At 41.3% G+C, this 26,916-nt stretch overlaps 1 protein-coding gene across 1 annotated transcript in view; it reads right to left on the reverse strand.

Moving 5' to 3' along the window:
- The window catches only part of ITPR2 (inositol 1,4,5-trisphosphate receptor type 2), a 357,167-nt gene that overhangs the window by 126,353 nt on the left and 203,898 nt on the right, over positions 1 to 26,916 (reverse strand). Inside the window, exons 35-37 of the mRNA XM_032767262.2 lie at positions 25,280 to 25,470; positions 23,623 to 23,765; positions 21,745 to 21,853 (exon numbers count right to left, since the gene is read on the reverse strand). Of these exons, the coding sequence (XP_032623153.1) occupies positions 21,745 to 21,853; positions 23,623 to 23,765; positions 25,280 to 25,470 (443 nt within the window). The remainder of the gene's footprint in view (positions 1 to 21,744; positions 21,854 to 23,622; positions 23,766 to 25,279; positions 25,471 to 26,916) is intronic.

A 26,916-nucleotide genomic window follows, 5' to 3' on the forward strand; every position in this document is an offset into this window, starting at 1 on the left:
CTAATAACACACTGTTAAAGCAGTGGTGATTTGTTCTGAGAAGACGCATCTTTTTAATCTCCAACTGTCAAAATCTGAGTGACTACACATTTGGATGCTGCCTTTGTTCCTAAGCCACTGATAGCCTGCAAAGAGCAAGGGATTTTGAGCCACCAAGCCAGCTCACCCAAATGTTCCTCATTAATTAGCAGTGCTTAGCAAAAAGATTCCAAATAGTCCCCAAGGAGTGTAGTAGTCCAGCCTAATTTACAATGATGGTAACTGCACATCACCCAAAGACACACAGCGAGAAAGATCGCACCTCAATTATGGTACAGTCCAATCTGAAATACAGTCATTTATTTTCTGAAATGCTGCAGCGAGTTAAATTCTCTGATGATAACGAGCAGTCACTGACTGCATCGCCAACTCATTAAATCAACTCAGTAGCAAACAGTGTTATACAGTCTGGCATTAAATTTAAGACTAGCTGGCTAGCAGAAGTGCAGCATATGAAATTTGTTGAACCATAAATGACATTATTTTATTTTGACTTATATAAAGTGATTCCTATGTATGCTTCTGTTGTTTTTTTTAAACAGTGGTAGGTCACCCATAAAAATATCTTTTATACTTACTTTTAAGAAACCTGAGAAAGCCAGAGATCTTTTCTCAGTTTTTGCAAACCAGGTTTAAATAAGTATACAGTTACATTGCTATTCATATGAAAACATCAGCATGTTAACTGCTTACGTAGAAATGAACAGAAGAAGAAGTTACTGATAGAAAGAGAAATCCTCATGAAACATCACAAATATTATGATTAGTGATTTCAGTTAATAAAAAATGACTCCCCGACTGCTACTTGTAAATACAATACTGGAGGGTAAGGTTCAAATAAAGTTATACATTAAGGAATCATCCCACTGAAAATTCCCCAAATGCAAGATCAACACAGAAAAACCTATCCCATCAAAGAGATTTTTACAAAGTAGACAAGACCAATTTTCTCATACTCAAAAAGTGTGCTTTGGCTGCCCTGCAAACTGGCGGCTCATCAACTGTATAGTGTGGCCCTTGAAAGGCAAAAGACTTCATGCTGCTACATTTCAGAGCCTTCAGTTTCCTCTCAGCTCCCATGCAACTATATTACTCCTTCCAAGGGTCAGATGACAAACATTAACTTCTCATTGGGGCGGGGGGAGAGGGGCGCATACTGAACTTTTCAAATTTATTTGAAACAAGAGAACGTGGGGGTTAGGGGTGGAAATCTCCTCCTGTGCCACCAGCTTTGTCATGTCAATTTGTTCTTCAATTGCTTATTAATAAAATAAAAAGTTATTTTCCCTTGCCCTAGTTACTTTCATTTCTCTGTAGTCACAGTACATTTTCTCTTCAATGCCCCTTGCTAGAAGGTAAGAAGTTTATTGGCAGAAATGTTTGCAATTTTATGAAGACAACGCTCCGTAAAGCCACAAGGGAGCCTCACATATAAAATAATTTATGAAGAGCGCTAGCAGGCCACCTGCATTCACAAACTTTAGTGTCTGCAAACCAACATCCCTTGCCAAAACTGTCAACGTAACAACTACCAAACCATCAATCAGCTACCAAGCACAGAACAGAATCAGTTTCCCAGCCTGTCGACTGCTTCTTCAATGCAATGGCATAAGGTATGAGGATCCAAGTCCTTTGGGTAAGTGTCTGTAACAAGACATTTTCTTCTGCAATCTATGGGATGGGGGAGATTGTTTATTTCCTTTTGTTGTTGCTGTTGTTCAGCCAAATTACATAATGCTTAATTTCAGCTCTTGGTGGCATGATGATGTATATGCAATGCAAATATCCTTGCTGGAATTCTAACAGTAATTTATCAATTCATGCGCAGCTTATCAACTGATTTGCTTTCTAGTGTATAACACTAAAAGCTTATCTCATGCAGACTCACGATCGTTCAAACCAATCTAATTGAATTGCAGAGCCAAGAGCATTGCACAACACGTGATGTGTCTCCAATGGAGAACAGTGCCAGACACTGCAGGCGTTACATAATCACATGCTGTTGTTGGCTGAGAAGGACTGCACTCTCAGTCGCCTCATCGACTTGGCAGTCAGCGTCTCCTCCAATCATGCCCTGCAGCTTCAATCTGCACACAGCGTTCACATGTACAGTCACATGTTTTAGGACCTTTGCAGCAGCAAATGAGAAGGGAACTTTTTTTCCTCTACAAGTCAAAACAGTTCATTAAATCACTCACAAGGCAAAGAAGATTACAGCTGGCTAAGAGATAGATAACATTAAGGGCAAAGCCCTGCCCCTTACTCGCCAGACCACCGCAGGGGACAGCAGCACCAAGCTGGCCTCACGTAGGGCCTCTGAGCCATCCCCCTGATGGAGAGGATCTACAGGGAATGATTGTGCAGCACAGATAACTGCTGCTACCGAAAGCACCATAAACACACCTCATGCATTTAGTGCCTGCCACTGTCTGTGAGGCAGTCTGGCAAACCCCTGACCCAGCAGACGACCCCGCATTAGAGCTATGGAGCACCGGGGGCAGGATAGTTGCTCTCCCAGCTTACTGCTAAAAGGAAGGCCAGGCTGTAATCTTAACTAGCAGCCGAGTGCACTGGGATGAAGGTGAGCACCTTCTTCCTCTTCACATGCCCACACAACATAGGGAATATTTACCTGGAGGGACTTTCAACCACCAGACCTGATGCTAATATTTGCTACTTAATATCTTTTTAAAAATATTAATGATGCTGCACTCTCCTTTCCAGGTGGAAAATTAAGAGCTAGATCCACCTAGAATCAACGGAATTCTCCTGATTTACACTAGCTGCAGAACTGTCCCCAAATATAAACGGCACCCAACAGAGATTGAGCAATGTGAGTAGTTAATGAGCACTCCAACCTGCATGTGTTTTGCACTGTGTGCCATCTAACAAATCAGAACCTTATAGCCATCATACCTAGGGTGACCAGATGTCCCGATTTTAAAGGGACAGTCCTGATTTTTGGGTTTTTTTCTTATATAGGCTCCTATTACCCCACCTCCATCCTGATTTTTCACATTTGCTGTCTGGTCACCCTAATCATACCCTCCCTGATAACAATGCTTCTACAAAAGGGAAGGGAGAGGCAGGGTTGTATACACATCCCTGTGTGTTTCCTATCGGGTCATTTTAACTACCTACTGCAGTTGCAGGTCTTTAGAACCAATATCACCATAAATTCTTCTTCCAGGAGAAAGGACACTTTAGCTCAAGTTAGGTCAATTTAGCAGGCAGGATCTTTGAAGTCCATGCCACTAGAGAAGAAGCGAGTCTTTTCATAAATGCCAGCATTTCAGGCAAGAAAAAACCCCCACAGCTTTTTACAACAGGAGCCAAGTTTGGAAGAATTTATGTAGCTAATACAAAGCCAAATTCATTCAAAAATCAGTACTTATTTAGGCTTTCCACCATTTTTTCAATGAATCTTTGATTCCAAAGTGTAGGGGCACAGTATATGCTTGATTTATAGAGGGAGGAGGGAAGAGGGGCTCACACCAACTGTCCTATTAGTTCTTCAGTGCCATGTGGGAAGCTCAGGTTCCATTTCCAGACTGTAGCATGGAGGAAGTTCATTTCACCCTTTGTAAGGGAAACTAAGGCAGGACATTTCTCTTGTTGCTCGACAGTGTCCCCTCTGTCTGTTTAATGTGCTGCACTGACAAGTTCCAAAGGGAACCTCACCTCAAAGTAAGCGGCTTATCTGTAGCTAGTTAAAACACAGGTGAGAAAAGAGATGGAGGTTTCCTCCAGTCCTTCCCCCAAGCAGATCATCAATTATCTACCTCATTGTGGAAAAAGTATAATTAAATGCTGGGTGGGTTTAAGCCTGTGATTTTTAATCAAGCCATAAACAGACAGTTGAGAGATTGGAGCAATTTACAGTTCTTCACTAGCCATTTTTAAGTGAAGATTGGGAGTTTCTCTACAAGGTGTGCTCTGGTTCAAACAGGAATTATTTCAGGGAAGTTCTTTGGCCTGTCTTATGCAGGAGGTCAGACTGGATCTCAGTGATCCCTTCTGGCCTTCGAATCTATGTTCACCAATAGCAAGTTTTGATTCACAGGGGAAAGCTTTAGGTCAAAATCTTAGGTGGGACACCACAATTTGTCTTAGCTGCACACGTGCTCGTCTATTAAAGATGCTTCGGAAAGAGAACTTTGGAGACTGCTGTGGCTGACAGACTATTAAGTTTTCTTCCTGCTGTTACTCTAGAGCCCCCTGCTGGAAATGAATGTGTGCAATATGTAGTCTAGGGCAGGGGCTCTCAACCTTTTTCTTTCTGAGGTCCCTCCCAACATGCTATAAAAACTCCATGACCCACAACTACTGTTTTTTTACATATAAGAGCCAGGGTCAGTGTTAGTGGGTAGCAAGCAGGGCAGTTACCAAGGACCCCATGCCACAGGGGACCCTACAAAGCTAAGTTGCTCAGGCTTTGGCTTCAGCCCCTGGGGGTGGGGGAGGGAGCTTGGGTCACTGGACTTCAGACCCATGCGGTAGGGCTTCGGCTTTCTGTCTTTGCCCCAATAAGTCTAATGCCAGCCCTGCTTGGTGGGCCCCCTGACACCTGCTTGCAGCCCCCCAAGAGGCCCCCTGCTGAGAACCACTGGTCTAGGGCAATAAAGGAGTTCCCACTTTATCTGAAGAAGATGGAATGTTAAACTAACATCTTTGAATGACACATAGGGTTCTGAGAAAGCACATTTAATTTACTCTGATTTTATTACCTTACAGTTTTGAAAAGGACAGTGCTCCAGCTGCCCCAGTAGCAAAACCCCACTGCATAGTGCTCAGGTGGAAAACTGACAGTGATCAAAGTACCGAACTTGCCTACAAAGAAGCCTGTTGGGTGGCTCAGAAGACATTATCCCTCGAACATTTACTTTCCTATATTCGAACAAACAATCTTTCTTGTCAAAATCAGATCAAAACAAAGAGAAAAAAGGGAAAAAAGGGGAAGTGTGGGAAAATAGTAAAGACAACGGCAACTATAAAAGTGACGGGAATTTTTTAATAAGTGAAATACGTAGTATAGTTGTCTTCAAAAATAATGGTTTTATATGTATTAAATTATATCATATAGTTATTGTTTTAAAAAAGTAGATGATCTATATTTTAGCATACTATCAATGTGCTAGTACTTGATACTGAATAAGGCCAACCCCCTTCAAAAACATACAAATACCAACTTTATTCATGTAAATAGCCCCATTTAAGTCATGTGAGTAAAGATACAATGTGTATAACTGCTAGGTCAGGATCCTAGATAGTTAACACCTGTATATAACTTTTCAGGGCACCAAATGAGACTGCAACCCTAGCCAATAAATCCACCTATTGCTAATCCATAAAGGTCTGTATATGGAACATGTTTTTAACATGTGTGTTCTGAAGGTATCATTTTCTTCTGGACTTCACTCTCTCTCTAGGTGTGTGGAGTAGCAGGTTATTTGCACACACGCAGACAGAAGTAGGCAATGCTTTGACTAGGTTTCTGTACTGCACATTATTTTTTCCTGAATAAAGCACATCAGAATCCAAGGAAATCTCTCAGACTTTTTCTCTTGCTGTTTTTTTTCATGCAGACGTTAGCTCACATGGCACCAGGACAAAGATCCAAACGCACGTAAGAAAACTGGAGCTATGAGACAGCTGTTCCCGCATATAACTATTTACTGCAAGAACACTGAAGTATTTGGTGGGGTGAGGGAAGGGAAGGGAAGAAACTAATGGACAGTAACAGTTGCTCAATTCTCACTTTTTACAGTGCCTTCTGAAAACATCTATTTCATCATTATTTTTTCAGATTAATATAGGAAGGTTGAGAATAAAATGTTTCCAACCACAATGAAAGCATTTCATAAAGAGTGTGAAACAACTGAGAACAGCCCACTGTACAAACCCTATGTTAGATTTCACTACACCATCACAGCTAACATGCTTGCACTGCCAGCAATGAATCAATGCTATTACTACTTTGGCTAGCAAAACAAACTTCGCTACCATAGTATTCTTCAAATAATCCACTGCGCTGAAATTTCATACTCCATTCTTCAGTGATGTTTTCCAGCCTATTCAAAAAACACAAACTGTGTAGGACCTACTGCTGCACTGAGATATTTGGGGACAATCAAAGAGGGCAAAACTCATGTCAGTGCACAGGGCTCATGCAAGGCTCTACAATCCCCTCAAAGCCCTGTTTTAATGCTGACAGGTTCACATGGAGGTGACCTAAAGGCAGGGACTTAAATCCACGCTCAAACATGTGGCCGGATTTTCAGAGGTACTGAACTGCACCCCCGGGATTTGGGAGGTTCCCTATGGCCAGGAACATCCAGCGCATACCACTTCCAGTGAGACACCTGGGGAATTGCTGGGAGAAATGGCGAAGAAGGGTTTGAGATTGGCGCTTTCCTGACGACTGGGGTGGGGATAGAAGGCAGTCTGATTTGGCAAGGCAAGCCAGCTATGGAGCATTCCTTGCTGAGAACATCTGAGACAGCGAGTGAGAGCCCTGCAGCGGCTGCCTACCTATCCTCTGAGAACTCCATTCCCTCTCCACTGGGGTCATTTGAAAGCAAGGAAACAACATCTCTCCCTTGACACACTCAGGCTAATGAGAGTCTAAACCTGCTGCAATGTCTCACAGGCTCACCCCAGTGGATAGAAGGAAAAGCAGGGAAACAAAAAAAAGCCACTGAAGCCAATTAAAGTGTCCACAAATCAAGAAAAAGCTCACAGACAAAGGGGGCAAAGGAGTAAAAAAGAAGGGATAAAAGATGGGGGGAAACAAAGTCTGAAGGAGAGCTGCTATTGCCATCTGAAGCCCCTTGGAGACCAAATTCCTGGAGATCAGAATTCTGCCGAGTTCTGTTGGGGCAATTCTCAGGGCAACATAGTCCTCTCCCCTGCCCCGAATGCCAGCTCAGCTGCTGCTTTTGAATCACAGGAAGCAACATAAATTTTCTTTCCTGACAATCGTGCCAATTTGAAGTCAAGCTATTATCTCCTAGGTGTCCAGTGCAAAACATGCAAGTCAGCATAACATGCTCAAGGCCATGAGCAACTGCACTGCTGCATTCGGAACAAGCCACGGACAATGGTGAAGCCCTAACGGGAAGTACCTGCAATAATCAGGACTTGTCATGAGGATGTGTGTTGCTTGTGAAAGGCTGTCAACAGGATAAACGAGGCAGAACCTGTGCAAATTTAACCAAAAGAAGGCTGAGGGGAGATATGATTACTTTCTACAAATATATCAGAGGAATAAATACCAGGGAGGGAGAGAAATTATTTAAGCTCAGTACCAATGTGGATACAAGAACAAATGGATATAAACTGGCCATCAGGAATTTTAGACTTGAAATTAGACGAAAATTTGTAATCGTCAGAGGAGTGAAGTTCTGGAACAGCCTTGAAAGGGGAGTAGTGGGGGCAAAAGACATATCTGGCTTCAAGACTAAACTTGATAAGTTTATGGAGGGGATGGTATAATAGGATAGCCTAATTTTGGCAATTAATTGGTCTTTGACTATTAGCGGTAAATATGCCCAATGGCTTTTGATGGGATGTTAGATGGGGTGGGATCTGAGTTACTACATAGAATTCTTTCCTGGGTGTCTGGCTGGTGAATCTTGCCCATATGCTCAGGGTTTAGCTGACTGCCAGTTTGGGGTCGGGAAGGAATTTTCCTCCAGGGCAGATTCCTAGAACTCCTGGGGGGTTTTCGCCTTGCTCTGCAGCGTGCGGCACGGGTCACTTGCTGGAAGGTTCTCTGTATCTTGAAGTCTTTAAACCATGATTTGAGGACTTCAGTGGCTCAGACACAGGTTTGATACAGGAGTGGGTGAGTGAGAATCTGTGGCCTGCATTGTGCAGGAGGTCAGACTTGATGATCATAATGGTCCCTTCTGACCTTAAAGTCTATGATTCTATGAAACTGCACAATTCAATGAAGTTAAAGAACACCTTCAAACCTTGGCTTTTTTCACAGAAAGGGCAAAGAATAAAATGACACCAAGACTCTTAGCCCTCAATAAGCAGTGTGGCCAAACGACTGGATTTTACCATGAGTCTCATGAAATTTGCCATTTTTCTTAAAGTTCCATCTCCTGAAGTCAGATGATTACAAGAGATTCTCGACTTTCGTTTTAAGCAAACACAAAGTTTCTATCCTTTGTGCTTGCAGAGGAAAGCTTGAAAACATGAACTCTAAAGGCTCAAAAACCAGAGAGCAAATAAAAAGAACCCCAAAGATATTAATTTTTTGTTAAAATCTCATAATTTTAGAAATCTGACTCGGGATTTTTGAGCGGCTGGGGCTGGCAAAACTGAGTAAGTGGAGACATGAAAACAAGAGAGAACCACCACCCGCAAGGCTTCTGTTTTTCTGGGACTCAAGACAAAGCAGCTGTGACACATCCAGCTGGCAATATCATCCAGGCATTCCTCCCAGGCCAAACAGACAGGGTAAAATCCTCATCAGAAGACTTACTGTGTTTGCACAATAGCTGCTTTTCAAAGTCAAATATAGTATATACTTTCTCTTGAAACTACATTGTGGACTAAGCACTGGCCAAATGTACTCAGTGAAATCACACACCTTTGAAATTACACACATGAGAAACAAATCAGAAAATAGACATTTTTCATTTTTTCAATCATTTATGACTCGACAGATTCTTGGGCCTGTGCCCTAGAAGCAGCCCCACTCCTCTCTTGATTGGGGATATTGAGTGAGCTCCTGCAGCTATTTAAATGGTGCTGATCACTTGTGCCTGATGTCTGTCTTCGTAACTCTGGCAGTGAGGGTATGTCTACACTGCAGTTAGACACCCACAGCTGGCCAGTGCCAGTTGACTTGGACTCGAGCTAAGGGGCTGTTTAATTGTTGGGGCGAGTGCCTTTCCACTTCACCGAGTCTTAGAGCCTGGGCTCCAGCTCGAATGTCTATGCTGCAATTAAACAGCCCCTTAGCCCGAGCCAGCTGGCATGAGTTGGCCCTGGCTGTCTAAATGCGGTGTAGACATCCCCTGAGTGAGCAGATCCAAGGTCCCACCGCCTCCTTGCCCCCATCCCACCCATTTGCTTGCAGGAGAAGTATCTGGAGAGCCGGATTGTCATAAATCAGAGCACAAGCAAAGGAGTGGGTGGGATGGAGTGGGGCCTTGCTCCTTCTTATTCCTCTGCTTGGCTGAGTAAGACAAGGGCACAATCTACCTTGACATCCAAAGAGAGGGACATCTTTTTATTTAATAAAAAAATATGATAACCTGAGATTTTCCCATGTAAACTAGATTCCTGAAAGCATACTACTGAGTCATACATCTCAGATTACAGAGACTTCTGTAAAAGTGACAAAAGCTTCTCTTCTCACTGCTCTAACCAACCCTAATTAACCATTCCACTATCGTGAGTCCATTACCCTGTTTTTTATTCTACTTCCTCTTAAAACAGGTCAAAGATTTGGAGCTAGTGGCATCATGCCGATTTCATTTTTATTACTGGCTCCCTAGGACTATCATAAATATTCATTGGCTATCCTTAATACAGTGCATCAAATTCTGCTCACTGCTATATCTGGTGCAACTGCGAAGTACAAACAGGGCTGTTGCACTAACCTATTAAATACAGCAACATTAAATTTGTGACAGTCAACAAGACACATCCACCCTCCCCTCTCAAGGGAGCTGAAAATTAGAGCAGACATTTCCTCTCTCACCCTCTGTGTGCTGCAGACATTTGACTGTAAAGTTAGTCCATTAGTCCGGAGACAGATAGCTGAACCTCCCCTAGAGGCTCCAGGGTCATACTGTAAAAGTCCACAGTTGCCACACACTGGTGTCTGAGGTAGTGCAGCATTTCTCTAGCCTTACTAAGGAAAATAGCTACAGTCGCTCAAATACCATAGCATGGTAGCTACTAGTAAACATAGACGTTTTTAATGGCAACCATTGCACCAACGCCCTCTTCAACATTCTGCTGGCTTGCAATCTAGAAGAAGAGGTTAACTCGTGTGGTGGCAAGGAAATAAGCATGCAGGAGATGTTCAGGGGACAATGCCAGCCCTATTTTTGAATGTGCCCTGTGAGGCTTTTATTCTCTTTTAATCGTATACGTACAAGTAAAACCATGGCTATCCGAAACTCCAGGTTGTCTGCAATTTGTTTCTGTCCCCATATCCATAATGTGGTCCCTCCCTGTAAGGCACATTAGCAAGACAGGGTGGGAAAGTTTGTACTGTAGCTGCCTGTGTTGCTCCAGTTCTGTGGATCACCAGTACGGTGACCAGACAGCAAGTGTGAAAAATCAGGACGGGATGGGGGGTAATAGGAGCCTATATAAGAAAAAAAGATCTAAAAATCAGGACTGTCCCTATAAAATCAGGACATCTGATCACCCTCATCACCAGAAGACTCAAGTCTCCAGTGATGACATTTTAAACAAGTGCCACTATCACTTCAAAATGGGTGGCCACGGAAATTACATTTCCATTGTTTGAAGTGACTCAGAAAGCATTAATGCACAGAAGATGTAGAACACCCTATGAACTAACATCTATTCCTTTTAGAACACCACACATCATGCATATTAAAATCCCTACCAAGTAATGTAACCACATTTAAGGTAATGCAGTTCTCATGAAAAAGAGAAACTGAAAGGGAGTAAGGTGTCAAAATATATACTATTTATTTTCACACATATAGAGGGAAGGGTACATGTGCTAAACTACAGAGCCTTGTTATAAAATTTATTATGCTCCTTTGACCATCTCACCTCCCATATACCACCTAATCCATCTGCTAGGAATTTATTCTAGCTTCCTAAAAACACAAAGGCCTGGTCTACACTGTGTGTGTGTGGGGGCGGGGGAGGTGTCGACTTATGATACGCAACTTCAGCTACAGGAATACCATAGCTGAAGTCGAAGTATCTTATTCCAACTTCCCTCCTGTCCTCACGGCGCGGGATCAACGTCCATGGCTCCTCCATCGACTCCGCTACCGCCGCTCGCTCCGGTGGAGTTCTGGAGTCGACGGGGAGCGCGTTCGGGGATTGATATATCATGTCTAGATGAGACGCAATATATCAATCCCTGATAAATCGATCGCTACCCGCCAATACGGCGGGTAGTCTGGACATACCCTTACATGCTTCATACGCCAGCCATTAAAAAAAAAACCCCAAAAAATCTTGCCAGAGAAGTCTGATTCTTTCTAGAATTCATTTATCTGTAACTGCATATGCTTTGATGATGCAGTGCTCGATCTAACTAGCTGTGGTGGGCCTGTAATTTGAATTCCAGACAACTAGAAGTATTTAGTTAAATTATTATGACTAGCATTCGAAAAAAAAAGGGGCAAACATCTCATTGATGTTTCCAACACAGTAGTCATGCTGATGTCCATGAGTTTACATACATAAATAAAGTGAATTAGATTTTACTCAAATCTTGGTGAAGGTTTCACCGGTTAACAGCTTTCCCCTATTCCAATGACTTTTAATCAATAGCAGGAGTAATAGGGCCTGGTTCAAAACCCATTGAAGTCTGTCCATCTACTTTACTGTGTTTTGGATCCTCCGTAGATAGGAATGCACTTACAAATATCCCAACCCTATTTTTTTCATATGTAATGTATCGTGAATCAATAGGATCTGTGTGTATGCAACCTAAGGCAGTATTTGGTACACAGCTGCTTGGAAAACTGGAAATAGTATCAAACAACTTCTGTTTGTTTGTGCTTTAGATGGTGTTTTCAAAATTAAGAGAAAACAGAAAACAATAATTTATTTTACAATCCCATGGGGGTGAAATGTACTTTATATGTGGAGAAGAAAGAAGATATAAGATCAAAAAAATTTGGAATTTAATAGTCAGAATTTGGAGATTAATAACTGTAATTATGAAACATTTCTGGCTGACAGCTTCAATATATTATGAGAAAGGAATAGAATATGTCTCGTTGAGAGATTACTGTTTATAGGAAGCAGCACATTCACATCCATATGTTTTCTCAGTCTTGAGAAAGATATTGCACATGGTATCCTACAACTGGATTTGTTTACAACTTTAGAGAATCCTAGAAAAACCCCAACCCAAAACATCAAGTTTTTTAGGATAGAGAGAGGAAAAGTGAAGACCAAGAAGCATTAGTTCTTACTGTATTATTGCTAATGAAAGGGTGCAGGTAGTGTTAACTCTTTGGAAATGAGCAATATATTTTGGATAATAGTGGAAACTAACAGTTATATTAAAAAAGGCAAAAATATCACAGATGATGATCCAAAATAGCAATTAAGCATCTGTTTAAGTGTAAGCACACGAGCAGAAGTCAATGGATATATGTACTTGAAGTTAATCATGTGCATTAGTGCTCTGCTGGATCAGGGCCCCCCATTGCAACAGGGGCCAGACATGCCTTTTGCTATCCGTGGTTGGCAGGGTTGTGGTTCTGACTTCTCATTTCAGTTATAGACCGGGCAAATATTCTTTCCTTTGTCAGCTCTGGGTGGATTAGAACAACTTGCTCTGCTTGAGGCTATCCTTGAAGCAGGCTACAGTGAGCACCCTATACCGATTTCAACTAGAAGAATGGCTTTTTAAGCATTTCTGAGGATAAACCAAGGTGTTAGTTTTAATCTATAAAGCCCTACATATTCCCCAACCTGGCTACCTACCAAACAAGAACAATTCTTAATTATTAGATTAGCAGAGACGCTTCTGTGGACCATTCCTATCTTTTAACTCTGTACAGCACTCTTGATGCAAAGTTCTTTGCTGTAGCATTTGCCTCCTCTATGCTCCACCAGAGCCTGCTGTATTTCTTGACCTTCAGAAGGTCACTGCCAACCTCAACAATTTGTTCAAACATCTGCTTAATCTTGGGTTCAGTGAGGAGGTTTCAAGGGACATATATTAAGGGAAACAGGGAGGCTTGTCTATTATTACTGCCTCTAAGAACAACATTGTCATTATGGAGTCCCCCCCCGCCCCAGAAGATTATGAAGATGCACTTAGAGATTATTGCAATGGACAAATAACAAACACCTCTATAAATATTAAGAAATGAACATAGTCCAGTAGGACACTCAAGGACTTTACCATATAAAGATAGTAGGGTGGTAGTCTACTGTAATGGTCCTAACGCTACGTGTTACATAACAATGCCACAAGGTTTGGCAAGATTACTGCAGACCACTGGTGGGTGGAGGGAGGGGGGGAAGAGAGAGAGAAAGTGTGTGTGTGTGTAAACATGTGCCAGAAATATGCAATGACACCATGCTTCAGTGGATGATGTCCTGAGGCCCAAGACATCATGGGCAACAACACTTAATTAATACACAAACCTCACATGCTCTACGGTATCTGTTTCCTTAATTTTTACAGTTTGGAACTTGGTAGGGGGGAAAAGAGTCAAATTGCGTTGATTTGTTTCTCTGTACTTCTTATTTCTTTTCCTTTTAAAATGCCACCATGTGGGTATGGTGAGAAATTACCATATGTAGGGGATTTGAAAGTACTTTGTGTTTGGTCATATGTATCGCAACACACTCACATGACTGCTGCTTAAAATTAGTTGCTTCGTTCAGTCATTGCAACAGAAGAGAGTGAAATCTCCATCTTAACACAGTGGCTCAGCCTCAGGCCCTGCAGAACACACAACTTTATATAAGCCATCACTGTGGTACATGAAATTATCCTGAATGTCAAAGAACGGCCCCAACCAAACTGTCGCATCTTGTTGCTCAAATCGACATACCACATGCACTACCTTGGCTTCTTGAATGTCTAAGTAAAGGCATACACTATCCTTCCTAGCCAGCATGGGATTGCAGAATGGGGCCCACAGGGAACTCCATACACCCTTGGGGTTGTCCTATTGCAACAGCCACTGGGTTAGTTCATTTAAGAGAAAGGCTCCCATTGGGTAGCCCTGGTCCCTGCCATAGGCTCATGTAGCGCTGAGAAATAGGCATATAGAAGAAATTCAGCCTTTTCTTTGAACATGCCCTGCCTTGTATCACTTTTAATGTTTATAACAGACAAGTAAAGGCATGGTTATGGATCCAAAAAATCCAGATGTCTGTATTTGTCCTCATTGGTCCCTACCCTTTATTTATAATTTGACTTTTAATTTATAAATCTCATCTACAAGCTACAAACACTAGAACAAGCACACAGGAACCCAACAGGGTATTGGACCAAGCCACGCATTTAAAAGCCAAATCTTTTCAGTTTTTCATTAAACTCCATCAAATCAGCCAACATCTGTAAGCACTTTCCAGATTAGAATGAGGCAATATGATGACAACAGGCAGGAAACAATCAGCAAGCAGGTGACCTATGAAACCAATAAAGTAGAAGGTTGCACTGATGTCAGCATATTATGAAATCTCTATTGAACATTGATCACTAATGGTTCTCTCCAATTGGCTGTCAATGACATCATCCCTCTGCCAATGATATCCAATAAATGTATGGGTCTGATGCTTTCCCTTACTTTCATTTATAAACTTCATCAGATAATAACAGAAAAGTCAATCTAGGTGGTGAATTTCTACAGTTTCATTGTACTTCTTAGGTGGTTAAAAGTCATTTGACCTTCTATCTTATATTCGAAAATCCTACTCAAGGTGTACTCTAGTTGCTTATAAATGTATTGCTGATTGCTCATGACTTCTTACATATTTAAATACTTACTCATTTCCAAAACTAATATTTTCTTTTTCTACAGCAAAAAGATTTTATGTTAGAAAGACCTTACAGGGATATTGTCAGTTTAGGGTGTTTTACAGTACGTTTTAAAATGTTTCACAAAACCCAATAGTAATAAATATCACTGGGTTTTTGAATTTTTAATGAGAAGATTTTACATTAGATTTAAATATTCTCTGTAGCATTTGCAGCCCCAGCATTGAAGCAAACAATCTGAAAAACCCATTAAGCTAAATCAGAGAGTAAAGTGAGCAATTTTTGGTCCACTGACTTGAAATAAAACTGAAATTGGCTAGTGTACCGTCTTGCTTAAAGCAGACCACAAACAAAACATAACAAAACAGTATAAAAGTGGTGAAAATTAAATTTGATTTTTTTAAATGCTTGCAGTGCTGCTAATGCAAACTGTTATTAGTAACACAGGTAAAGGAATTCCCCTCCTTTCCTCCCCATCCTGCCACTTCAAATAAAGTCTCTTTAAATTACACTGCACTCCACAACAGACTGAAATTTTCAGAATCATTCCTGTTTCCATTTATTTTTGCCTACATTTATTGTGATTTATCTGAATACTGCTTAATTCAATACATGCAAATAAGTAAAAGTGATCTAGAATGAACTAGACTAGATCAAGGAGTGCACGTTAAGAGCTTCTTCGATTTAAACAACAGCAACAACAATGGGCTACTGCTGTACCTCACAGGAACACCAACTGATTACTAAGGGATATGGGGACACATTTTCCCAACAGATAAAGGGATCCAATTCCCTTTGGTTTCATGTACATGAGGGAAGAATCTGGAATGTGCCTCTTGATTAAATCATTGGAGTTTTGCCACTGACATCAACTGAAAAGAATTGGGCCCTTAGAAAGCCAGCAAATATTACCACCTTAGTGACAACAACTGGTGACCTACAAGTTCTTAAGGGAATAATTTACATTTCTAAAAAGATTTCTAACCCGTTTCTTTGTTGTTGTTGTGGTCACTGCTAAAACAAGAAGCAAAGGGTTGTTAACACTGGCTATGCCTACACTACTGTGGTAAGTCGACCTAAGCCACGCAACTCCAGCTACATGAACAACATAGATTGAGTCGACTTACCTTAGGTCGAGTTACCATGTGGTCTACACCATGGAGGGTCGACAGGAGAAACTCTCCCATCGACTTACCTTACTATTCTTGTCAGGGGTAGAGTACAGGGGTTGACTGAAGAGTGATTTGCTGTCGATTTGGCAGGTCTTCATTAGACCCACTAAATCGACTGCCGGTGGCTCGATCTCATAGGGTCGATCCCAGCTGTATTGTAGACCTGCCCATTGTGTAGCTAAAAGATGAATAAAGAAATCTTAATATTTCACCACACAGAGCTAGAAATCTAGCTTGTGGTAGAAAAAGAAACAGTGAAAATGTTTTAGAAGTGGGGCAATCATTTTCAGGAGTATTCCAAAACAGGTAAAAAAGTAGGGGTACTCATATTTTTGATGGACAATTCAACAGCTTGTAGGTTTTTCCCTCCCCACTGATACTGAAACAGTACTCTTACTTTTCATTCATACTGTGGTTCAACATCTAAACCTGGAAAAACAGTACAGGAAGCCCTTACTTCTGCATATAGTCTTTATTCAGGCACATAATACTATTAAACTTTAGTGGGAACTATTGGCATAAGTGAGAGTTGCACGTTTGGTTCCTACCATTCTACCATGCATTTCAAAATGTACTAGCATTTGTTAAGCATATCTGTCAGTTAACGAATATCACAGTAAGCACATCTAATATCACAAGATGAATACATTACATATATATACTCACATAATCAGAGGGTAAATTTTTCAGAAGCACCAAGCTCTTAGGATTCCCTTGAAAGTCAATGGGACCAGGCTCCTAGGTCAGTTAGCTGTTTTCGGTAATGGGACTTGTGCTTAGGTCACCTAGGAACTTTTGAAAATTTTATCCATTCAACAGCAGAGATGGAACTGTGGCTGGAGTAAGAACTGACCTCAGATTTCACACAAAGCTTGAACTGAACTCAAATCAAAACTTTGACAGGACAGAGCTAATACAAAATCCTATTCTCTTTAATCTATTTCTCTCTCTCTCAAAAAAAAGAAGAACTTGTGGAAATCAAAGTCCACTTTTATCCACCACACAATTGCAGCCTGGGCAATGGTAGCACAAGCTTCCTCCTATAATGCCTTACCAAAGTTTGCAACATTGCCCTGGAAAGACTGCCTAACGAAGTGAAAGGAGACTTCAGTCTTCATGCCCAGTCAGAAAGGCACTAGTTTTGCCAGTGATTCACTAAGTGTTGAACTGAGACTTACGGTGTTAACAGCTTTCTGTCATTACCTATCGAAGTCAAATCAACAACCAAGAGGTTTTATTGCCCATTATTACTGTAATTCCCCAAACCAAACTTTTGAAAGTGGAGCTTCCTTTCAGGAATATGAAACTGACAGGACTCCCCATCCAACCTCTCCACAACTTCACCGTGTGTTGGTAAAGGCATACTCAGCTTAAATGCATACATTTTCCATGACACCTCATGGCTATTGTCCCACATCTTGGGAAACTTTGCCATAAACCCTCCCAGCATTCTCTCTCTTTTAAGATGCATCAGCCTACTACATACCACCACCTCATTAGTTTGCTATGTTTTATTACTGTTCTAGAAGTGAATGAATGTATATGAACATCTATAGTCCCAATACAATTTGTGTTAAGCCATTTTGGGGGGAATGGAGGGAATAAAAAGAAATCAAGCTCTTAAATTTTCTAAAGAAAGTTTAAAAAGACAAAAAAAAAAAAAAGAAAAAGCGAGGAGTCCTTGTGGCACCTTAGAGACTAACAAATATATTTGAACACAAGCTCTTGCAGGCTAGAACCCACTTCATCAGATGTATGAAATAAAAGATACAGGAGCAGATGTAAATACATGAAAGGATGTGGGTTTCTTTACCAAGTGATAAATCAGACTAACGAGATAAATCAATTAAGAGTAGGATACCGAGGGAGGAGAAATAACTTTTGAAGTGGCAAGAGTGGCCCATTACAGACAGTTGACAAGTAGGTGTGAGTAACAGTAGGGAAAAATTAGTATTGGGGAAATTAAGTTCAGGTTTTGTAATGACCCAACCTCTCCCAGTCTTTATTCAGGCCTAATTTGATGGTATCTAGTTTGCAAATTAATTCCAGTTCTGTAGCTTCACGTTGGAGTCTGGTTTTGAAATTTTTTTGTTGAAGAATTGCCACTTTGAGGTCTGTAAATAGCAGCAAAGAGTCCTATGGCACCTTATAGACTAACAGACGTATTGGAGCATAAGCAAAAGTGAGCATTCGCCCACAAAAGCATATGCTCCAATACATCAGTTAGTCTACAAGGTGCCCCGGGACTCTGTTGCCTTTTACAGATCCAGAGTAACACGGCTACCCCTCTGACACTTTGAGGTCTGTTACTGAGTGACCAGAAAGATTGAAGTGAAGTCTTCTCCTACTGGTTTTTGAATGTTATGATTCCTGATGTCAGATTTGCGTCCATTTATTCTTTTAGGTAGAGACTGTCCGGTTTGGCCAATGTACATGGCAGAGGGGCACTGCTGGCACATGATGGCATATATCACATTGGTAGATGTGCAGGTGAATGAGCTCCGGATGGTGTGGCTGATGTGGTTAGGTGGTATGATGGTGTCCCTTGAATAGATATGTGGACAGAGCTGGCACCAGAGTTTGTTGCATGGTTTGGTTCCTGGGTTGGTGTTTTTGTTGTGTGGTGTGTAGTTGCTGGTGAGTATTTGCTTCAGCTTGGGGGGCTGTCTGTAAGCAAGAACTGGCCTGTCTCCCAAGGTCTGTGAGAGTGAAGAATCATCCTTCAGGATAGGTTGTAGATCCTTGATGATGCGCTGGAGAGGTTTTAGTTGGGGGCTGTAGGTGACGGCTAGTGGTATCCTGTTACCTTCTTTGTTGGGCCTGTCTTGTAGTAGGTGACCTCTCGGTACTCTTCTGGCTTTGTCAATCTGTTTCTTCACTTCAGCAGGTGAGTACTGTAGTTGTAAGAACGCTTGATAGAGATTCTGTAGGTGTTTGTCTCTGTCTGAGGGATCGGAGCAAACGCAGTTGCATCTTACAGCTTGGCTGTAGACAATGGACCCTGTGATGTGGTCCGGATGAAAGCTGGAGGCAGGTAGGTAAGTATAGCGGTCAGTAGGTTTAGGGTGGTGTTTATGTGACCATGGCTTATTAGTACTGTAGTGTCTAGGAAGTAGACCTCTTGTGTGGACTGATCCAGGCTGAGGTTGATAGTAGGGTGGAAATCGTTGAAATCTTGGTGGAATTCCTCAAGGACCTCCTTCCCATGGGTCCAGATGATGAAGATGTCATCAGTGTAGCACAAGCAGAGTAGGGGCATTAGGGGACAAGAGCTGAGGAAGCGTTGTTCTAAGTCAGCCATAAAAATGTTGGCATTACTGTAAGGCCATGCGGGTACCCATAGCAGTCCTGCTGACATAAATCGTCCTCAAATCTGAAATAGTTGTGGGTGAGGACAAAGTCACAAAGTTCAGCCATCTGATGAAGTGGATTCTAGCCCATGAAAGCTTATGCCCAAATAAATTTGTTAGTCTCTAAGGTGCCACAAGGACTCATTTTTTTTGTTCATACAAACTAACACAGCTACCACTGAAACCTTTAAAAAGACAGTCAGTTTCTCTGTGCATCAGTTCCCTCTCTATAAAACAGGGGTGATGATAACATCTTACCTCCTGAGGATAAGGTGAGGATAAGTATATTTAAGATTGTGAGGTGCTCAGACAATAAAGTAATGGGGGCCACATAAGTACAACTGATCAAGAGATTGCGTTATGATTCTCTCCCTGCTTCTAATCATGAGAAGTTCTGCAATAATCTTTACCTGAAAGTTTATAGTTTGTGCCCAGTGTAATGCTTCAAATACAGTACAGCACAAAATATAGACTCATGATTAATGTACATTCAGGCCTTCTGCTGTCAAAAGTTCATTTGGCCCCATGTACCCTAATTCTGTATTTTTCAGTATTTTGATCACACAATAAAATACAATTGCATGCAGTAATGTACTGTTTCACGGAAAGCTGGAATAGTACACAAAAGGCAGCTCACTGTGCTATTTTTAGCCTCTCTGAAGTCCACAGCATAAGCTTTGACTCCCAAGAGCGGTAAGTGAGGAAAGGACTTGCAAAACCATACAGTAAGTCACATGTTTTGGTTTATTATCCTTCTCCACTATAAAATTCATGGGTCTCAGAAAGAACAGCATTTGGGAGATCGGGGGGAGGGGGGGGCGGAGGTATCAGTTTTTTATTTTTTCCCTAAAACCATTAACATGTACCATCTCCCTATGTACTGTCAAGATAACAATGCACAACTGAGCTGCATTTGCTGAAGTCCCAGATGTGAGCTCTTGAGGACTGGAAGCCAGGCTGTCTTGTTAAAGGATCCCTAACTGTGGAACTTACTTCCTCTGGTGGTTTGCCTTAATCTCAGTGGATCAGCCTTCAGGGCAGGGTAAGAGGTATCTGATCAGACAAGCTTATAAGACAAGGTACTGTCTTCTCTTTCCCTCTTTTTCTGAAGTCTTATTTTCTGGTGGGTATGTGGCTATTTTGGAAAGGCTTAGCATAGTTCCCCAATGTGAACAGTTTCAAGAGGAAATTTTGTTTTTTCCATGTTACTCATGGCGATGTAAGCATTAAGGCTCTTTGAATACAAATGAAAAGTAACAGCTGATTCAGCCATGAAAATTTTGCTACGACACCAAAACAAATCGCTATCTGCCATGGACTGAGTGCATTGCTCTTGGAGCAAAATTATTTGCAGGAGGTGAGGAGGAGGTAAATTCACTCTCTGTGGATGGGTTGTTTTTGTGAAGAGAAAGGTCACTGCTTTGCTACTGCTGTCTTTGTCTTGGTTTGACTGGGTTTTGTTTTTTTTAAACTAACAGGCTGCTTAGAGCCTGGGCAAAATGTTCTTTTTGTGTGAAATATGTTGAAATCAAAACAGTGTATAATCAAAACACATGCACTGAGAATACACCACATTTCTCATATGTGGTTTATCTACCATAAGAGAAGAAATTGAAGTATTGTTTTCTGAGACATGGAACTTAAAGAGTAAAATCCAAATGACCCAGAAATATGTACCCATCTCACTACACACAAAATCTTCCCTTCATGATTAGGAGCTTTATATTCAAAATTAAACTACCTGGTGTATTCTGATTGTTGATAATTCTGCTAGGTACTGTAAAATGGATGACCAGCATAACAACAAAATTAATCACCATGATTCATTTTAATATAAAGTAGCATTAATATCAAGAATGAATGATAAGAAATACCAGAGAGAGGAAACTGTACAACTATACATTAAAAATTTGTCAAGACAGATGGATTTTGAATAAGTTTAAAACCTCTAGCCATGGACCAATTGATGTGAAAACCAGGGTCCAGCCACCATGACCCTAAGGTGCATGTAAGATCAAAGGGGCATTTGGAAACCTAGATGTTCAGAGAAGAAACAGTTCTGGAGCTAAACAAGGGAGATGTTAGCAGATACAGAAAACAGTAGGCATTGTAGAGAGAATAGAGTCGATTCCACTCTCACCCCCCACCTTCCCCGGTGGTATATCTCATTAAACATTACCTACTTCCTACCACTCCTTCAGCTGCAAAAATGCTTACTGACTATAAAGGGCTGGGATCACAGGCGGGAGGGAGAAAGGATGAATTGGACACTTGAAACTGACTGTAGTCAACACATGGACTGCAACAGGCCAGGACGAGTGTCAGGAAAAGGGGACTAAATTTCTATGATGTAACTTCTGTTTCAGAGACAATGTATTATTACCCGTAACACGTGAGGAGTTAAGGGTTATAACATTCTGCTCAAATTCTAGGGCCAATATTCTATGCCATAATGAAAGTTTTATTTTTAATATTAAAAGGGAAGCAGTACCTCTTCCGCAAAGCTGTCTTTCTTGTCCAGCATTTCCCGTAATGTCTGAAGAATTTTAATGCAAAGCTTTTCTTCTTTCTCCATTAGCTTCTTTGTGTGATTAATTAACCTTAAAGTAAAACATTAGCCCTTATATAGAGTATTGCACCTTATCGCCAAGCCAGACAACATGCACATTATATAGAATTGTTTGTTTGTTACCATATTTTTCCTGAAGGACATACAAGTAGACCAAGTAGGTACCATGAAAAAGAAATGGGCCCCAGCCCAAACTCTCTTGGCCTTTGAGGGTGTTTGGCGTCTGCACTGAATTTTGCTGCAGGTGCAGCTGAGTAACAAGCAGAAAGAGAAGCCCAGATCCAAATACACCTACATTTTAAAGGGTTTGAAATCCAGACCAGGATCCAAATTCTGCCACTTGGGCCTATCTTTTTCTAAAAATTATTTACATTACCCGCAGTGCCCATCATTTACCCTACAAACTTCAAAAGGAACTTTAAGTTTTATGGTAGCAATAATACTTATTCTACAATTATCAAGTGGTTTCCACCCAAAATGATCCAAAGTAATTTACAAAAATTTTGTAATAGAATCACTTTGCTCAGCACAGAAATGTAGTCACCTCTGGATGGAATGCAGCAGCTGTTTAAGTGCACACAGGAACTGTGCAGGGCAGTTTAGGGCAGGAAGTAAAGTAGAATTCTGCATCCCAATAAAATGGCAATAGGAGTTTAGGAAGGCAAAACAATATCGATCAAATCAGAATTAAGCAAAGACACTGGAGCTAACATACATATTCTTGCATAAAGCGTCATTTATATCTAATCCAAAAGAGAGCAACAGCCACAGCACCATGCCCCCTATCATCATGCTGGGTTCAGTACTAATATCACTTCCTGCAGCATGCCAGGATTTCTTCGGAAGTCTCCCATTCAAGTAATGACCAAGCTTCTGAGATGAACTCACCATGGTCTAAATGTAAGTCATATTATTATTATCCACAATTTTAAAATGACTGTATATTAATAGTGCCATTTATATAGTATTGCAAAGTATCACTGGGCAATAGCAGATCATTTAAAAAAAAAATGTATTCCTTGTACACAATAGGCCAAATCCTGCAGTCTTTACTCAGCCAAAATTCCCATTAACTTTCAGTGAAAGTTTTGAGATGGGGGGAAAAATGCAACCTTTATTTATTTATTTTTTTAAACATATGAAGTATATAATGCTACCTGTGCAGAATATGCAAAAAGCTGAGGAATCAGGAAACCTGCCAGATTTGCAGTGCCCTCAAGTTACCTCTAAATTGTGCAGTTCCTCAAGGGCAAATAGGGCATCTCATTAAAGGACCAACAAAGTAAAACTGAATAGCTCTCTTCCAGTGCCCACACTGCAAATAAAATCAACCTGTAATTGAAAACCATGCAAAGGCACCAGCGAAATGTACATTTAGAAGAGCTATTTCAGAGTTTGCAATTTAAAATAAAACCAAAGGATTTATTTACTTTATCTCAAAAGGTAGCTCTGCATGCCCCCAAAGAATATGAATCAAAAACACATACTTCTAACATGGAATGTCTGAGACCTTGCAATGTATTTGGGGGCAATTTAACATAAATGGCGATTAGGAAAACAGAAATTTGTTGAGATTGTCTTAATTTCAGCAAGCTGCAAGGGTTTTCGTTTTAGTCATGTCACACATATAACTCCCTTACTAAACGGACACGTAAACTATGTAACAAAAATATATATATACACAAATAAAGGGCTCTTAAGTGCCTTTTGTCAATGGGACTTAAGCATGTCTCAAAGTGTTACCCCTGAAAAAACTATTTTTCAGAAAAAAATAAACAGAACGCTTTCAGTGCCACTCACTTGGACAAGAAAGCACCACATCTTATTCTTGCATCACTTCCCTCGGGAAAAAGAAGTTCAGGGCTATGTAATACATCCACCAACACTGAGAATTCAGCCTGCATCATGGGGGTGAACTGCTGTTCCAAGGAGGAGACTACATCCTAAATAAAGAAGCAGAAGGTCAATTATAGCAAAAGCTGGTCCAATCACACTTGAATGACTTAGCTGATAAATTTCATATTATGTGAACGAAATACCGGACAAATATTTGTTGTCATTTGTCATCCTGTCTCCCATCAACCTATGATGCCAATCTTACCACCCACTTGTTACATAGCCGGGAGGTGCTTGTTTGGCATTCTCCTTTGCTGCCCATCACACTTGCCACAGCTTCCCACAAAATTCCACAGAACTACCTAATTGTCCTCCTTCAAAATTCTCCTAACCATGGTGCCTACAAAACACTTGACAATGGTTAGGGAACCAGTGTGCTGAAACCACTGCCTTGCATCTTTTTCTCCCTTGTACTCCCGTATCTGTCTGTCTGTATCCACCTGTTGTCTCAGTCTTATACTTACCTCTTGTCCACAAGGCACAGCAATGTGCACTGGAAGGGTGTGACTTCTAAAGAGTGCCAATGTGTTTCATGCTAAATGGCACAGGTAGATTCTGCTGGGGTGCATTAAAGGTTCCCTGGTGCACGTAAACATAGTCCCCTTTCAAAGAGCCTTGTGTTGACGTGCACCAGGGAACTTCTAGTTTGTGCCAGCAGGTCTGCCAGGCCAGTTAATGCACAACACGCTGCCACGTTTTAGAAACCACAACCATCTAGTGTGTGTTACTGTACCACGCCGACAAGATTCTAAGCTCTTTGGAGTAGACAGTGTCTCTAAAGCCAGTACATCTCACATCATGGGATAATCTCCCAGCACAGGGGGATCCTCCAGTGACACAGAAGCACTGTAGCGACTCCTTCACCACTCTTACCTTTTTGCACCTGCAGTAGGGGCGTGGTCATGAGAAATAAGGCCTGGCTGGTCTTGCTATGCTTGGCAATCATAATGGCCCAGGGGCAAAAAAATCCCATTGACTCCTGTGGGAGCTGAATTAGGTCATAGGAGTGCGAGGCCCAAGGTGTTGGTATCCCTTTGAACAGGTGTATACAACACTGTGATAGTCCGATCAGGGTTCAGGGGAGCAATCTTGAGCAGGGAGGGGCTGTGTCACCACTAGCCCTGCAATCCTGGGTGTCTCACAATGTTTTGCTGCTGTAGCTCCCAACCTGGGATGCTCACATCCAGGAAGAGGGATGCAGGTCACGCTCTGCATATCTGGGTGCTTAGACAGCTCTGGCTCAGCAGCTCTGATCCCAGCAGCCTGTTTACACTCCCCAACCCCACTTGGGCTTCCACCAGCTTGGTTACAACAAGATGACCCCAACACACTCCCAGTCCCAAATCTCCCCCAAACAGTGTGCATTATTACATGACACCCTTTAGACAGAGATTATAACAATAGCGAGTTGGGATATACTGAGCTGCTCAGGCCAGCTGACACTCACTGCTAGATATCAGAGTGCTCCTTGCCCTCTGTCCTTGGGTGGTTCTTATTGTCGCGAACATATTTACACAAAACGCATGGTCACAAGCACAGCATCAGGCATCTGCTACCATACCTGCAGTTTTTCAATGATATTCCTGTAATCCCAGGCAGGCCCTCCAAGAGCTTCCTTAAAACGAGGTCCACTGCGGGCAGACATTCTCCATCCCATGGCCGCTCTCTGCACCATGTTGGAATGACTCTTCATGAACAAGGTATTTACCTGGCTGTCTAAATCCACCGGAATTGCAATCCCACGGTTCTTTGCTTTAAGCAGAAGACAACATTTACAATAAAGAATGCTTTCAGGTCCTTTGTAAATCATTTTGGGTGAAATCCAGATCTCATACAAGGAGCCTTTTGCCCTTGACTTCAGTGAGACCAGGATTTCACCCTTTAACAATAAGGGCCAGATCCTCACTTGGTGTTAATCAGTGTAGCACTATTTAAATTAATAAAACTACACCAATTTATACCAGCTGAGGATCTGGCCCGTGATTCCTTATTTCTCATAGGTAAAAAGGTATATCTCTGCTTTAACAAATTAATCAGTTGAAATGATTCAAATGAAATCAATTACAAAGACATTAGCAACAGCAGCAAAATTAGCAATTATTATTTCAGTAGCTACTTATAATCCATTTAAGAGTAAATTTGAAAATTCTTCTTTTTAGTTTTCTTAGACATAGATATGCATGTACCCCATATATCCCACTGTTGCCTGAATGTTTTATGCATTTAAACTACTTAGACATAAAAGGACTCCAGATTGGTTTGTCCCCACTCCCCCTCACACTTCTACCCTTCATGTGATCGTATTGTACAATGCCTGGCACAATGCAGTCCTGATCAAATGACTGAGGCTCCTAGGTTCTACCACTATGCAAAAAAGAGTAATAATTAATAAATAGCCAAAGAGCTGTACAATTTATGTTTAGGCTTGAAAGTAAGAGGCAGAGAAATCTTGCACCAGTTTCCACAAGGCACCAATAGTTCAGCTAATGCCATGTTAATTGTGCATGCTGAATGGCCTTTTCAAAAAAGGGGAATGCCATAAATAATTCCGATGTACTGTCTTCTACATAGGAAGTCTGTGTTACACAGATGCCTCCATGCTGCAATGGACCAGAGTGGCATTCTTTTAAGTGTCAGTGTGGAATGTTTGAGGTTCAACAAATGTCAGGTAGACACAGCAAAAATAGGGGACAGATTTTCTGACATGTACTTGAAAGGTTAGGAATCACTGCCTTGCTGACTATTAGTTTTATTTACAACTACTCAATTTCCATAGCACAGTGTTACCTTAATAAATGTCTGAGTAACAGAAAAAATATTCTAGATTGCTAGTGTTCTTCAGGTAAATAAACCAGTAACTAAAAGCTGCCTGTTTTTCTTATTACACCAACATTGCCTTTGAAGTACTTAAAACCTGAGTGAGCAATTCTGAAGTGTTTGATTCCTTTGATACTCAAGGTATTCCCAAAGCATTTTGTAATAAGATTAATGTTTTCCAGCATAGTAAGTACACATTACTGAGAGATAGAACATGCTCTTGATCCAGCAAAGCATTTAAACACGTGCAATTTTGATCATGCGAGAAGTATCACTGGGTCTGATCCAAACCCCACTGAAGTCAGTGGGAGTGTTTCTATTGATTTCAGTGCATCTGCATCAGCCTCAAAAGTACTACATACATAAAGTTGTGCAGGCATT

The sequence above is a fragment of the Chelonoidis abingdonii genome, chromosome 1 (genome assembly GCF_003597395.2).
Source record: "Chelonoidis abingdonii isolate Lonesome George chromosome 1, CheloAbing_2.0, whole genome shotgun sequence".
NCBI classification, from domain to species: Eukaryota; Metazoa; Chordata; order Testudines; family Testudinidae; genus Chelonoidis; species Chelonoidis abingdonii.